We start from the raw sequence: 15,274 nt of genomic DNA, 5'->3' as shown, positions 1-15,274 counted from the left end.
ATTTGGCACATTTATCTATAGACCTAAATCCGTTACATATTCCAAATTTCATCAAAATTCGACAGATACAGCGTGTTTGGTGCATCAAATATCTCAAATCGGCCGAAAATATATATGGGAGCTATATCCAAATCTGAACCGGTTTTCACCAAAAACAATAGCGTTCTTCATTAGGCTAAAAAATGATATTCCCCAATTTTCAGCCAAATCGAACAATAAATGCGACCTGTACGTTGCGAACGGACGGACGGACATGCATAAATCGACTCAGAAAGTGATTCTATGCATATCCCTAGAAGGAACTATGGGTCTATCTCTTTTCCTTAGGCATGTTACATACAAATGCACTAACACATAATACCCTTACCACTGGGTGTAGGATATAAAAAGCAAACACAGTATCGGTTGTTTTTCCAAAACATTACTGTTGTAATGTGTACGACGAGAACTACTTATACGAAATATTAAGCTTAAAGTTTGAACTTTTTTGGGCTAGGTTCCGGAAAAATTGGACCGATATAGTCCATCTTTGAATTTAACGTAAGTTTGGAAGAACGATTGAACAGAATTGAGGACTAACTTTAAGAGCTGTAGTTGGTGGATGTGGATATAAATGGATTTGGGTGAACGGATAGAGCTGGAATCCTGAAATTTGGAATAACGATTACAGTCGAAGAGTAGTATTCAGGTAGTTTTGAAAAATCGTACTTATGGGTACGAAAAGTACGAAATTTGGTACAATTTGGATTTATGTGAACGGATAGCCGTGGAATCCTGAAATTTATAATATAGGACTGTTGGGTTGAGGAAGGAAAATACGTACTTATGTGTACGAAAGTTCTAATTTTTTTTTAAATTTGGTACTCTTTGGATTTTGTTTAAAGGATAGAGCTGCAGTCCTGTAGTTCTGAATTAAAATTATTGTTAAAGTGGAGGAGTGGAGTTTCGAAAATCTTACTTATGGGTACGAAGAGTACGAAATGGTTCTATGTTTGGTACAACTTGAGATTTAGAATTACGATTACTGTTATTATTGTCTATTAATGTCAGTGTAGGGTTGAGATATTCGTCGAAATACGTACCATAAGTATACGAAAAGTACGTAATGGTTTTAAGTTTGTTGTTGGGTGTAGGGACAGTACTGAAATCTATATTTTATGGATTTAGGGTGAGTATCGGTGTGCAGCGTTGGTCTCTCTGTTACTACGGCTGATCTTTTTGAAAATCGAACCGAGATGTACTGCGTACAGTACTAAATAAAAATAAATATTGATTAAAATTGGTATTAGTGCAACAAAATGTTCAGTGTTCCCCATTTCCATATTATATATTGTTTATTTGTTTTTTATATCCTTTCCGCATACGAAGTAGAGGGCACTTTGCTAGTAATCCATATTTGAACACGATAAACGAAATATTAGGATGCGCCAAGTTTGGACCAATGTCAATCACTCCATTCGGTAGTTATCGTGCCCATCAGACACTTTCATCGGTGACCGCATATGGCTGTAATCAGCACTACCAGAAGTACTTTCGGTAAAAAATGGCAAACGATCCTCGAACTTTTGTGACGGAGGTGCCCGAAGATGTTTTTTTTATCATATAGACCTTGTGGGAACTTGTTGTACATTTAAAAGAAATTTTATGATGTGCGATGTTTCGGCCAAATCGTATACTCAGTTCGTAATTTTTCTGGTTCATCTATCATTTGAGTTAGTACCGTCGTGAATGAGGCCTCTCATCGTGATCCGGCCGGACTCCCTAAGCTGCAAAAGTCTGTAAACAGAAAGGGATTAACATACAAATAAATGAATAAGAAACAAATAGGGTTTTAAATTATTTGTTTAAATATTTATTCTACAACTAGAATTTTAACAAGAAACATAACAATACATCAGTCTTTTCTGGTACTTATACCGCTATTAATGATGGAAAACCGAAGATGGCAAGTAGGCGTTTTGGGGAGTTTGAGCTTTGACTGCTGGAACAGCTGATTGAGAAGCAAAGTTAATAACGGGAGCAACACCACCATTGAATCTCTGGGATCTACCGCCCAAGTTGTCGTATTGGCTTTGGATGGCACGTTGGGCATTGACAGCATCTTCAGCTGTACGGTATTTGACAAAGTGAACTTCGGGTTTCTGGTTGTTGTTGTTGCCAAGGCTGTTAAGTTTGTTGGCCAAATCACCGAGATCAGCTTGTTTGTTGAGGACATAGATGGCAGTCTGTTGTTGGGCAGCTTGTTTGGCCAAAGCCAAAGCAGCATCTTCTAAACCATTGTTTTCGGGTCCCTTGATGAAGACAACGCGAAGACCTTGTTTCAAGCTACCGGCAACACGTTCAGCGGCATTTGGATCACTGAAATCAGCATCATTGGCAGAAAATGTATAGAATTCCTTTTCCAATTCAGCGGCTGGAGCAGAGTAGGCGGGGGCATCAAAGCTAGCGCTACCACCACCAACAGAACCGGTGGCAAAGGACAATCCACTGCCGGATTGACCACCAACAGCACCAGGAACAAACGACAATCCGCTGCCGGAGTGACCAACGGGTTGGTAGTTATAACCCAACTTATCGGCACAGGCTACCGCAACTAAGCACAAAACCTAAAAAAGATATTATGACTATTTGGTATCCACTTTGTCATCCAATTCCAAAAAGCCACAACTTACAATGAAAGCACGCATTCTAAACAGATGTTCTTTTGATGTTTACGGTTCGAAAACGAAACTATTTCTGTATATATTATTCGCTATGACGACCTCTTTTTATACTTAGCCGTCTATCCTACAAACATCACTGTTTTGTTAGCCGCAAAAAATCTTTTCATCTGTTCTCTTGTGTTTTTGTAATCTTAGTTAATTATTTTATATTGAACGAGCTAGATGTATGTTTGTTGGAGTTTCATAAAGTTTGACTGAGATGTAGTTTTATGTACGGATTAGTGTTTGTCAAGTTTAATTTTCAGCACCTATTATTGGTCTTTATTTGAATTTAGTTTATATTGTGGTTGCTTACCCGTCGTAATTAGTTTTATTGACAATTTTTTATGGACTTTATGTTTGACAATTCAAAAATAGATATTTTCTACTTCACTTCTTCGGTCCATTGTCAAACCGAGGAGGATTTTAAATTTATCAACAGATTTTGTCTCTAACCTTTCTTCTCTCTTATGGACTTTGTCGAATTTTGTGCCCATTGATTCTGCTTAGGATTTGTTATCGTCCACGTCCCATGTCTTTACAATAAAGCAATCTAATTATAAAAGTAAAAAAAATTAAGTCTAATTCTTCCACTTATTGAGACTTATATGTTTTAGTTTTTCATGCTTAATGGACCGTTGAACCTCACCATTTAAGGAACTTTGTAAATATATCGTTGTTCTTGATCGGGGGCGCAACCGCAATTTCCAAGCCGATGCACTCATAAGTTAAGCAATTATAGCGATTAGAAAACAATAGGCCCCCGAAATTCGTCTACAAATATATAGCATTTTGGACCACGGGACATTCCTGAACATTTTTAAGCCTAGTTTTGGAAAAATATGTATTTAAAAGAGTGGAAGTGGTAATCAGTTTTCTATACATAACATATTTATTTTGGCTCCAAATCGTAGGTTTGGTTTATACATATAGCGTTTTAAAGAATGGCGTGGGAAAGGTACCCAACCTAACATATTTATTTCGGCTCCAAATCGTAGGTTTGGCTTATACATATAGCGTTTTAAAGAAAGGTACACAACCTCAACATTAGTAATTTTTGCAAATATGAAATTTTGCAAATGTCTTTGCATTTTTAAAGAAATGGGGTATGGGAGAAGTACTCCTTCCGGAATTCAACTAAATTTGCATCTTATTTTAACCGGGGGACATCCCTGTACATTCCCTTGCAATTTCAGGAAAATCGGTTCAGTAGTTTTTGTAGAAAATATTAAAATTGAAAAAAGTGGGCGTAAACGTAAATTTTCTTTGCATAAAAACCTAAGTCGGGCTATGGCGAACATTTCGCAGAAAGAATTATCGAAATCGGTCCAGCCGTTATCAAGTGATGTCATTACCAACGAACGACAATTGATTTTTATTTATATAGGTATAGCATTTTTAAGGATATAGGGTATAGGGGAAGTACCCCGCCCCTTCCGAAATTCAACTAACTTTGTAGCCTATATTAACCGGGGCCATCCTTGTACATTCCCTGGCAATTTCAGGAAAATCGGTTCAGTAGTTTTTGTAGAAATTATAAAAATTGAAAATTGAAAAAAAAACAAGTAAGAAAAGCGTTAAGTTCGGCCGGGCCGAATTTTGTATACCCTCCACCACAAATTTCAGCCATTTCGGTGGATTAATGTGGCCACAACCTTCAACAAACCGAAATTCGGAAGGTACCGTTCTATGGGGGCTATATGATGGCGTGGACCTATACCTACAAATTTCTGGGGGAAAATTTTATACGCCTAAAGAAGACTAAATACCAAATTTCAGCCATCTCGGTGTGATAATGAGGCTAAAACCTTCAAAATATCGAAAATCGGGAGATATCGTATTATGGGGGCTATATCAACACGTGGACCTATATAAACATTTTATAGTAGAAATGTTTCTTAGCCTCTGGAAACACAAAATACAAAGTTACAACCGATTCTTTGGTCAAATGGGTCTGATACATTCAAAATATATTAAAATGGCGCGTACTTTATAAGGGGCCTTATGTGGGGGCTATACCAAAACGTGGACCTATATAAACCAACTTTGGTAGGAATATTTTCTGGCCTCTGAAGACAGGTATTTTGAAGTTTTTATCGATATTTTTGGCCCAAATTGGATATAATTTAGCATTTAGGGTTTCCAGTGGTCAAGATACCATAACCTGCATTTTCAATGTTATAGCCGCATTATCCTACCGAAATGGCTTACATTTGGTATTAAGTCTTCCTTGGATGTCTAACACATTCCTCCTGAGAACTGATGGTACTGCCCGATTTTCGGAATTTGAACGGTTTTAGCCTCATTATCACATCGATTATAGCCATAATTTGGTATTTAGTCCTCTTTGGGGCTGTCAAATTAATGTCAACATTTTGGTACAACACCTGGCAACTCTGACATGAACCTTTTTAAAAATATATTAGCTTTTGTTTCATTCGAACGCGATCTTCTTAAGAATAGCTTCAAAAGTCGGATCATTTGACTAATATTTTTTGTTGTGAGTATAACCTATATTTTAAGCGCAAGTAAATATATTCAAAAAATTGCGAAGCTAATACGTATAGCAAAATATTATAGTGGATTTTGAAGGAGGAGGTAATACCTTAATTTTCATTAAAAATAGTGGAATTCTAGTTAGCTGCATATTTGTAATGCCAATTCGGTCATATACTTAAATTTGACCTAAGGTTTTAGGGAATAATTTTCCAGAGTAGGTCATGGGTTTAAGATTATTCAGTATTAAAATCAGCTGCCATCATCTAAAGAAAGAATGACAGAATACTTCATGTGCAAACTGATACAAGTGCATGATTTGTCGATATATCCACTGCATCCACCTGAAATTGATGCTGACATATTGAAGCCGGAATTTCGGGGTTTCTTGATTTTTTTTAATAATCCCATCGCCAAAAAAGATTATATACCAAACTCATATTAGAATTATAGAACTCGTGATTTTATGTCGTTTAATGTATGTATATCTCATGAGTGTGTTCCTTACAGTATCCTAGTAATTGGAGTATAAAGGCCAAAGTTTGATGCGTTAATTTTCTTTATAAAATCTATTTTCGGCATTTAAAGTTTACAAGTGTCATTCAACTTCTTTTGAACTCCGCCGCGAACTAAACCGCGATTTTCTTTTAAAATTTTTACATAAATTACATGCCACCGTGGTGCAATGGTATGCACGCCCGCCTTGCACGCAGAAGGTCGGGGGTTCTATTCCCCGGCCAGGCAACATCAAACATTTTTCAACGGTGGCAAAATACCCCTCAGTAATGTTGGCGACATTTCCTGAGTATTTCAGCCTTGAATAACTTCTCCATATGTGGTGTCTTAAGACACGCCGTTCGGACTCGGCGATAAACAGTAGGTCCCATATCATTGAGCTAAATATGAATCGGGGTGCACTCATTGATATGAGAGAAGTCTCCCTTGTCCCGTATGCGATGTTGTGGAACAATGTTTTATGTTGTTGGAATCTTTTATACGCGATTATAATATTTTCGAAAACGGGGTCTTTTACGCAAAATAGAATGTGGAGGCAAATGACGTATTTTTGAGGGGAGCTAATAAACCCGGATGCGCATCAAAATCGTATGCACATTGCGCGACTGTTACCCACTTTAATTTTTTGGCATTGTGAGATGCAACTGACGGCACACAATGGCCGCTGAGTGAAACATCGAAATATGCATATGATTCGCTGTATAAAAAGCGGCTTTTTAATTTTCATATTTTTAATTGATTGTAAGTTCAATATTACTCTTAATTTCCTATACTTATAAGTTACCACAGTAAGCAGTTAAGCTCTCGCGATGGTAAGCCATATTTCTTGATGAAGGTTTAGCAGTATACATTAATTATTGTATGAGAGTTTAGCGAAATAGTTGGAGAACTCCCAAATATTTTTTTTCTAATTTTTCTAATCGAAACAAAAAATATATTTTTTGAATAACATTTTAACAATAAGTTTTCACTCTTTTGTTGTTGCTATAATATGTAATTTATAAAGCCAATGTTTATAATTTTGGTTTCATATTTTTTACGCGTTGTCTAGATTCTGTACGTATTTTTTATAAAATTTTTTAGAGGTTTATACCAGGGTTACGGTGTCGGAGCCGGAGTCGAGCAATTTTTCTGGAGTCGGAGTCGAAAAAAAAATAACATTAAATTCTGGACACCATTTTTTTTAAATATCATTATTTTTTTTTTAAAAAGGAGCTAGAAGAAAACATTTTAGCAAACGGCAGGATATTGACTGTTCTTTGAAGTCTATTCTTTTCATCTCTCATTTGATTATAAAATATATATCCAGAATATTTGTTGGTCCAATTGATCCATTAATTTTTTGCACGCAAAAGTAAAGTTCTATGACATTCGAATTATATCACAGTGACACAAAATGGAACTCAAAGTCTGGGGGTGGACAATTTCGTTTCAAGATGAAAGTACTAAGAAGCCAAAAGGAAATTTTCGCCATAGGTCAAGTTTCTAAAATATAGCGCGATGAAGTTTTTGATTTTTTCCCTACAATACTTGGGAAAATGGCTCCATATCTCTGTTTGGCGTTGTTGTAGCTTCGTTTTGAGGTGACATGTCTTCAGTCAAATCGATTGGCGAATCTTTTTGTACAACATTTCATTCTTCTAACTAATTGGGCATTTTTCGTCTTTTATATAAGCCCAGAAGTCTTCTGTAAGAAGACCTAGTAGTCTTCTCACACAAAAAAAATCTACTGGTCTTCTTATCTTGTCGTTTGTGAGATGTCATCCTTGTCTTCTATTAAAGGACTGTTGGACTCCTATGAGGGTGTTCGCTATGGGAAATTTTACTGATTACACTGTTACATAAAATGGAAGTCAAGGTCTGGAGTTAAAAAATTCACGTTGGGAATGAACGTCCCTATTGAATATATTAAGAACTCTAAAGTACCCATAGCAGAAGTATCTGAATTATGACGTAATGATTTTTTTATTGACCCCCAAAAATGCTTGAATATGTAGCTTTATATCATTGTTTGGCGATATTGATTCATCATTTTGAGATGAAATGTTTTCAGATAAATAGAATGAAAAATACTTTTTTAGATTCTTTTGTCCTTCTAGCTTAGTTACTTCCATGTCCTTTTTGTTCTTCAACTGAAAAAGAAACACAATATCAGACTTTCTACATTAAACATATATACAGAAATGTTCCTCTTGTAATTCATTTGCCCGTTTTATGACCATAAACCAAAATTACCTCGACTCCGAAATCCTGGTTTATACGGACTCTGAGGTTTTATAATTTAGATTTGCTCCCAGATTTTTTTTAATTGTTTAGAAATTTTAAAATATTTTTTTTTATGAAGCACTAAAACACTTCAAATCGAGCTTGATCGTGCACAGAAATTTAACACTGATATCTGGCCAGTTGTTTGCAAAATATGGTTTAAGTATTTTTTTTTTTAGTTTTTGTGTAATAATCTTTTTAAGTTGGGAAGACAAATTTCAGTCGTCAACATAAAACGCGTTTTTTCTCGAAACCGCATTTTTCGAGAAGTGTTACCCTTTGAGTAAATGAGCGATATATTCTTGATCAGGGTAAAACTCTAAGTCGATATAACCATGTCCCTCTGTCCGTCCGTCTGTTGAAATCAGGATATAGCTCGCAATTTTTAAGATAAAGCTTTGTAATTTGGTATATAAGTTTCTATTACTCCTGGGATGTTTGGTATTGCAAATGGGTTATATCGGTCCACGTTTTGATATAGCCCCCATAGAATACTACCACCCGATTTTCGGTATTTTTAAGGTTTTAGCATCATTATCACTTCGAAATGGCTGAAATTTGGTATTAAGTCTTCTTCCCCCAGAAATTTGACGATATAGGTCCACGCCTTCATATAGCCCCCATAAAACGCTACCTCCGGATTTTCGGTATTTTGAAGGTTGTGGACACAATAATGCACCGAAATGGCTGAAATTTGGTATTTAGTCTTCGTTGGGGGTATAGAATTTTCCCCCAGAAAATTGTCGGTACAGGTCCAAGCCTGCATTTAGCCCCAGTAGAACGGTAGTGCTTTAGTTTAGTCCGCTTATACTGGCGACCTAAAATATTTTTTTAATTTTAAATTTTGTTTATTAAATTCTGAATTCTTTACGTTGGTGTTTTCCACTAATAAGGTTATAAATAAAAAATAAATAAAAAGAAAAATACAAAAAATACAACTTCGGTTTCTTAAAAAATCATGTCATTTAAAAAAATTACTGAAGGGGTGCTTTAGTTTTGGCCGACAGTGTAGGTCCACGTTCTTGTATGGCCCCATAAAACGGTACCACTGATTTTGGTTTTATTTTCATTTTTATCTACATTTTCCTCAGTATTGGATGCCTGTTGGCATCTATGGTTTCCAGTAGTTAAAACTTCTCCATCAAAAATTGTGAACATTGTTCCGGTTTTTGTTGTGGTATAGCTCCCATATAACGAAAAATTTGAAAATAGCTGAAATCGGAGGTGTTTAAGGGGTTCCCATTGGTCACAAAACTTCCGCACCTTAAATTGTGGCCATTGGTACTTTCGTAACAGAAAGAAAATAATTTATTCCATGTAAGTTCATATTATTTCGTGGTGAAGGGTATAAAAAGTTCGGCCCGGTCTAACTTAACTATTTTTTACTTGCTGTAAGCAAGTTTTGTTCGTTCGTCTATTATCGTAATAATTTAGGCTCAGCTTCTATACGACGCAGAGGTCAATTCTTCGTAGACTCATTCCATATATACATATGTGTTAAGAATATTACGTTTATATTTTCTCATATGCAGAATATTGATATACAAAATTTTATAATTTGTTTAAAGCGAAGAATATAATTTGTTTTTAAAACCCGATAGGAATTTCAAGAATCCAATGGACATAGACCAACACCCCTGGTCTATGTCAATTGGATTTACCATTTACCATTTTTGAGATGTAGAAGTTCAAATTGGGACCGAACAACCATGACTGTGGATCGAAAGACTTCAAATTGGGAACGTACAACCATGACTGTGGATCGAAAGACTTCATTTAATTATATATCAAGAAAACAAGTCGTGGTCAACTATTTTCGTCGACAGAAAATTAGATTTGTTAGATTTAGATTTTATGTCCTCATCTAAACACAGTTAAATATTGTCTTTTTATAGAAAATCGAGGCAATTCGAATCCTAATTGAACCTCTGAAGCAAACTTGTAGATAAGAACATGAAGAATATATTTAGAGCACAACTTTCTATCACAATTTTCCAAGACCTTTTGAGAAGTATGTATATTAACAAAAAATACACCCTCTGCCTATGGGAATTGAAACCTTCGTATACGGGCAGATCTAATACCGGCTACTAAGGCAAAATCCTTTTCCCCGAACATTCTGTAATAACGAGGGTTTCATAATTTTGTGGCCGTTTTTGGACATCAGATCTTGCCGCCAAAAATGTGGATTAGGATTAATGTTCAAAAGTGTTGCGGAGGAGATACATGAAGGAATTTATGGATATACCCATTTTGGAAGTGGTTCTTATCGTGCCCACCATTCATTTCAGTTGAACACCACATAACATAGATATTTTGGACCACAATGTCAGGAAGCATGGTCTTGCCCACGAAAAACAGAATAACACTATAACCAGGACCACAACGAGTAGCATCGGCATACATTTCCAAAGGATCTTCGAACTCTTCGAGTACTTCAACAAAAATGTTGAACTTTTGTGGGTAATACTCTAAGAATATTAGGAGATCCAATGTTTGAACCAATTCAGTTACTCCCTTCAACAGATATAGCCTGTACCATTTTAGTGAGTTTTTTTTAGTTTTTGGGGTCAGGTACCGGAAGTTGCGGACCGATATTACCCATCTTCAAACTTAAACAGCGTTTGGAAAAAACAAGTAAGTAAAGCGTTAAGTTCAACCGGGCCGAACTTTTTATACCCTTCACCACGAAATGTATTGAAGTGAATAGGAACAATTAGTTTAATTTCGTTTTATTACAGGTGTAGTACATATATCTCAACTGATAATACTCCCTTCAAAACGGCCCATATAGGGCGACATTTTTGTTCTTTCGAAAACATGGACCAATATTTACAATTTTCCGAATTGCGCAAAATACATATAATTGGACAATACCGACTAGACCTAAACCTGGATATTCTGGATTTGGATAGTTAACAACATCGGGAGCACCGTTCTAAGGAGGCTGTATAAAACGTTGACCTGTACCGAGGAAAGTTTCTTAATTCCTGCGAAAACTAAATACCAAATTTCGGTTATTTCCGTTGAATAATGTCGCTAAAACGTTCAAAACTTTCTGTGGGGGCTATATAAAAACATGGAACAATACGGGCAAATTTAAGGTGGAAAGTTTTATACCACCAAGGGACTATTAAATATCATCCGTTTCGAAGGAATATTGATGACACAACCTTCAAAATACCGAAAATTGGGAAGTACGCTTCTATGAGGGTTATTTGAAGAAAAGGGCTTATACTGATAATTCTCTTCTGCAATATTTTATATATTTATGGCAGTTTAAATACTAAATGTCAGTCATATCGGTGGTATATTGAGGCCACAACTTTCAAAATACCTTAAATCGAGAGGTACGGTCCTATGGGGGCTACTTGAGGACACATTTCGGGTGGAATGTTTCATACCCCTATCAAAACTTAATACCAAATATCAGCTATCTCGGTGGGGAATTAAGACTAATTACAATGTCAGTCATTTCGATGGGATATTGAGCAGCAACCTTCAAAATACAGAAAATGGGGAGGTACCGTTCTATGGGAGCTATATGAAGACATGGACCTATACCGAAAAATTTCAGGTGGAATGTTTTACACCCCAACGAAGCTTAAGTACCAACCTGCAGCCATTTCGGTGTTATAATGAGGCTAAAACCTTCAACATACCGAAAATTTGGATATACCGTTGTATGAGGGGTACATACATACGTATACCAACAAATTTCTGAGGGACATTTTTGTAGCTCAAAAAAGACTAACAGCGTGTTTTTGTAAAAAGTTTTTGCCCATTCGTTCGTCGATTTCATGAACGAAGACACAATTTGGTTTTCATAGCGGTTTACGTTTGTATTCGTGTGACAAACAAATGAAAGCTTTTTATTTTCGTAATTTTTTTGGTTTTCGTAACAAAATCAGACGAACGAACACGTCAAAAATAAACGAATGGAAAAGACCCATCGTTTTGAATGAAAATTAAATAATTTGAGTAATAAATGGCACAAAACACACGAAAAAAATGCAATTCATAGAAGCCCACGCGTATATGTACATCCGTTTCTTCATATTATCACAATTATTTTTGGACAAATTTGATTACATTTTTTTCTTATTTGTTGTTTATCGGGGTTGCCATCAAGTAACACATTTTACGTGCAGATGCCTATGCAAAATTCACAAAATAACTATCATGGAAACCCTGAATTATAAAAGTAGTACGAACGGTTCGAGTGACAGGCAAGCAGTTTAACAAAAACACGCTGTAAATAACAAATATCAGCCACTTCGGTGGAATAATGAGGCTAAAACCTTCAAAATACCGAAAATTGGGCGGTACTATTCTATGGGAGCTTATGAAAACGTTGACCTATACCAACCAATTTCAGGTGGCAAGTTGTATATTCTTAACGAAGACTTCCTACCACATTTCAGTCATTTCGTTGGGATATTAAGGTCACAAATTTCGAAATACTGAAAATCAGGAGGTAGCATCCAATGGGGGCTATATGAAGACGTGGGCATATACCGACAAATTTCCGGTGGAAAGTTGTATACCCAACTAAATACCAAATTTCAGTCATTTCGGTTGAATATTGAGGCAACAACCGTCAACATACCGAAAATACGGAATTACCGTTCTATGGTGGCTATACTAAGGCGTGGACCTATACCGACAAATTTCTGGGGGAAAGTTTTATACCCACAACGGAGACTAAATACCAAATGTTAGCCATTTCTGAGGAATATTGAGGCCACAACCTTCAAAACACCGAAAATAGGGAAGTGAGTTCTTTGGGGTTATATAAAAGCGTGGACCTATAGCAAACAATTTCATATGGAACGTTTAGTACTCCAAATGAAAACGAAATACCAAATTTCAGCCATTTCGGTGGATTAATGTGGCCACAACCTTCAAAATACCGAAAATCGCGAGGAACCCTATACGTTCAAATTTCTGGAGGAAAGTTTTATACCCCTAACGAAGACTTAATACCAAATTTTAGCCATTTCGATGTGATAATGAGGCTAAAACCTTCAAAATACCGAAAATCGGGAGATATCGTCCTATGGGGCTATATCAAAACGTGGACCTATATAAACATTTTATAGTATAAATGTTTCTTAGCCTCTGGAAACACAAAATACAAAGTTACAACCGATTATGTGGTTAAATGAGACTAATACATTCAAAATATCTTAAAGTGACGCGTACTATATATGGGGCGTTATATGGGGGCTATACCAAAACGTGGACCTATATAAAAAACTTTGGTAGATATGTTTTTTAGCCTCTGGAGACACAAAATACCAAATTACAACCAACTCGGTAGTAAAATGGGACAAATATCTTAAAAATTCCTTAAAACGACGAAGCGTTACGTTTCACTTTGTATGGGGGCTATACGGAAACGTGGACCTACATAGCCCGTTTTCAATACCAAAAGTCCTATGTACATTAGGGATATAACTTTTTGCACTTTTTTGCAAATATCAAAAATACCACCACATAGCCGTGTAGAGCATGAAAAACTATTATGAAATAAGGCGTCAATTTTTCTCTATCGCGAAAAAAGTTTCCGCACCAAATGCATTGAAGTTCAGTAATGCATTTTTTAATTTTAGCTGTTATGACAACATATTTGCTTTAAACTAAATTTTTTATTTTTTTGTAATCTAATTTAAAATCATTACCAAAGCGTTCTGGACCAATTTGTTCTCAAATCGCGCCATTTCGGAGCATTTTAGGAATTTTTGACACTATTGCAATTTTTGTTTTTTCTTTATAAACTCCTGAATTTTATGTTTATATTTATTGTACCTATTAGACAAGAGAATATGGTGTCATTTGCAACAAATTCGCGAAAGTTACAGACAGTTTTTAATGACTTTGCCTGTGAGAAATTTATTTTTTTCTATGAATATTTATTCAAACAAAGTAAATTTAAAATTATAAGTAGAAAAAATATCAAAAGTGTTTTAGTAATTACAGTTGGCGCGGAACTTTTTTTCACCGAATTGATCTTAGAAACGCGTTTTCATTATTAAAACAAAATTCCCCACGAGGTACTGGTGTTGTAATTTTGTAAAAAACATATACGATTCTCACAGGCAAAGTCAAAAAAAACAGCCTGTAACTTTCGCGACTTCGTTGCAAATGACCCCATATTCTTTTGTCCGGTAGGTACAAAAAATATAAACATAAAATTCACGAGTTTATAAAGAAAAAGCAAAAATTGCAATAGTATCAAAATTTCCAAATATGCTCCAAATGGCGCGATTTGAGAACAAATTGGTCCAGAACGCTTTGATAATGATTTTAAATTAGACTACAAAAAAATAAAAATTTTAATTAAAAGAAAATATGTTGTCATAACAGCTAAAATTACAAAATGCATTACTGAACTTCAATGCATTTGGTGCGGAAACTTTTTTCGCGACAGAGAAAAATTGACGCCGTATTTCATTATAGTTTTCCATGCTCTACACGGCTATGTGGTGGTATTTTTTTGGTTATAGCCCTAATGTACATATAATAGACTCTACCAAAATTTCATCCACCTACTTCAATCCGTTGAGTGATTTACACAGACGGACGGACATGGCTATATCGATGTAGAATTGCACGCTGATCAAGAATATGTATATTTTGTGGGATCCAAAATGATTATTTCGATTAGTTACAAACGGAATGCCAAACTTAATATACCCCCATCTTATTGTGGAGGGTATAATAAAACGAGCACCAAATTTTGGACCAAATCGGTTAATCAGTTCGAAAGTTATAGTGCGCTCCAGCCACTACACAAGGTGACATAGGGGTCGTAATGGGTCCAGCGAATACAAGTGGGTACAACAAAAACAAAGTGATTTAAAAGTAGGTCTTAAACTGAACTTATCCGAAATTTTGTGTGGTAGTTGATCACTAAGCCTGGTAGCCATTTCATTTTTTATTGAGTCCTTACAGACTAAAATAATTTACATATATACAATTCAGATTAGATTTAGATTAAGTATTCCGAAGCAGTATTATTTTTCGTTTTAAACTGACTGACTGACGATCTGCGAATAGAATTTATTGAATTGAAGTTTAAGACGGTGTGGTGGATCATTATTGACACAATTAATTTGAAAGTACATATTGAACTTGAAGTGGTTGGAAATTTCGAGTTCGTCCATTGGGGACATTTATTAAGATCCTGCTTATATTCAGATCCGAATAAATGTTTTCCGTGAATAACATTTAGAAGAAAATTTAATGCATGATATGCAAAGTGTGGACAAAATCGGTTACTCCCTTCTAGA

The 15,274-nt window shown here is 35.5% G+C and overlaps 1 protein-coding gene across 1 annotated transcript; it reads right to left on the bottom strand.

The window, feature by feature from the left end:
• Positions 1–1,922: 1,922 nt before the first annotated feature.
• On the bottom strand, positions 1,923–2,687 carry LOC141389872 (uncharacterized). Its single transcript, XM_073962066.1, has 2 exons — positions 2,673–2,687; positions 1,923–2,606 (listed from the first exon to the last, which is right to left on the bottom strand). Exons 1-2 carry the CDS (start codon positions 2,685–2,687, stop codon positions 1,923–1,925), a joined length of 699 nt encoding a protein of 232 aa, XP_073818167.1.
• Positions 2,688–15,274: the final 12,587 nt, after the last annotated feature.

The sequence above is a fragment of the Musca autumnalis genome, unplaced genomic scaffold (assembly GCF_047663935.1).
Source record: "Musca autumnalis isolate F117 unplaced genomic scaffold, ASM4766393v1 scaffold_1, whole genome shotgun sequence".
Taxonomy (NCBI): Eukaryota; Metazoa; Arthropoda; class Insecta; order Diptera; family Muscidae; genus Musca; species Musca autumnalis.
This window is presented reverse-complemented; position numbering and strand designations above follow the sequence as displayed.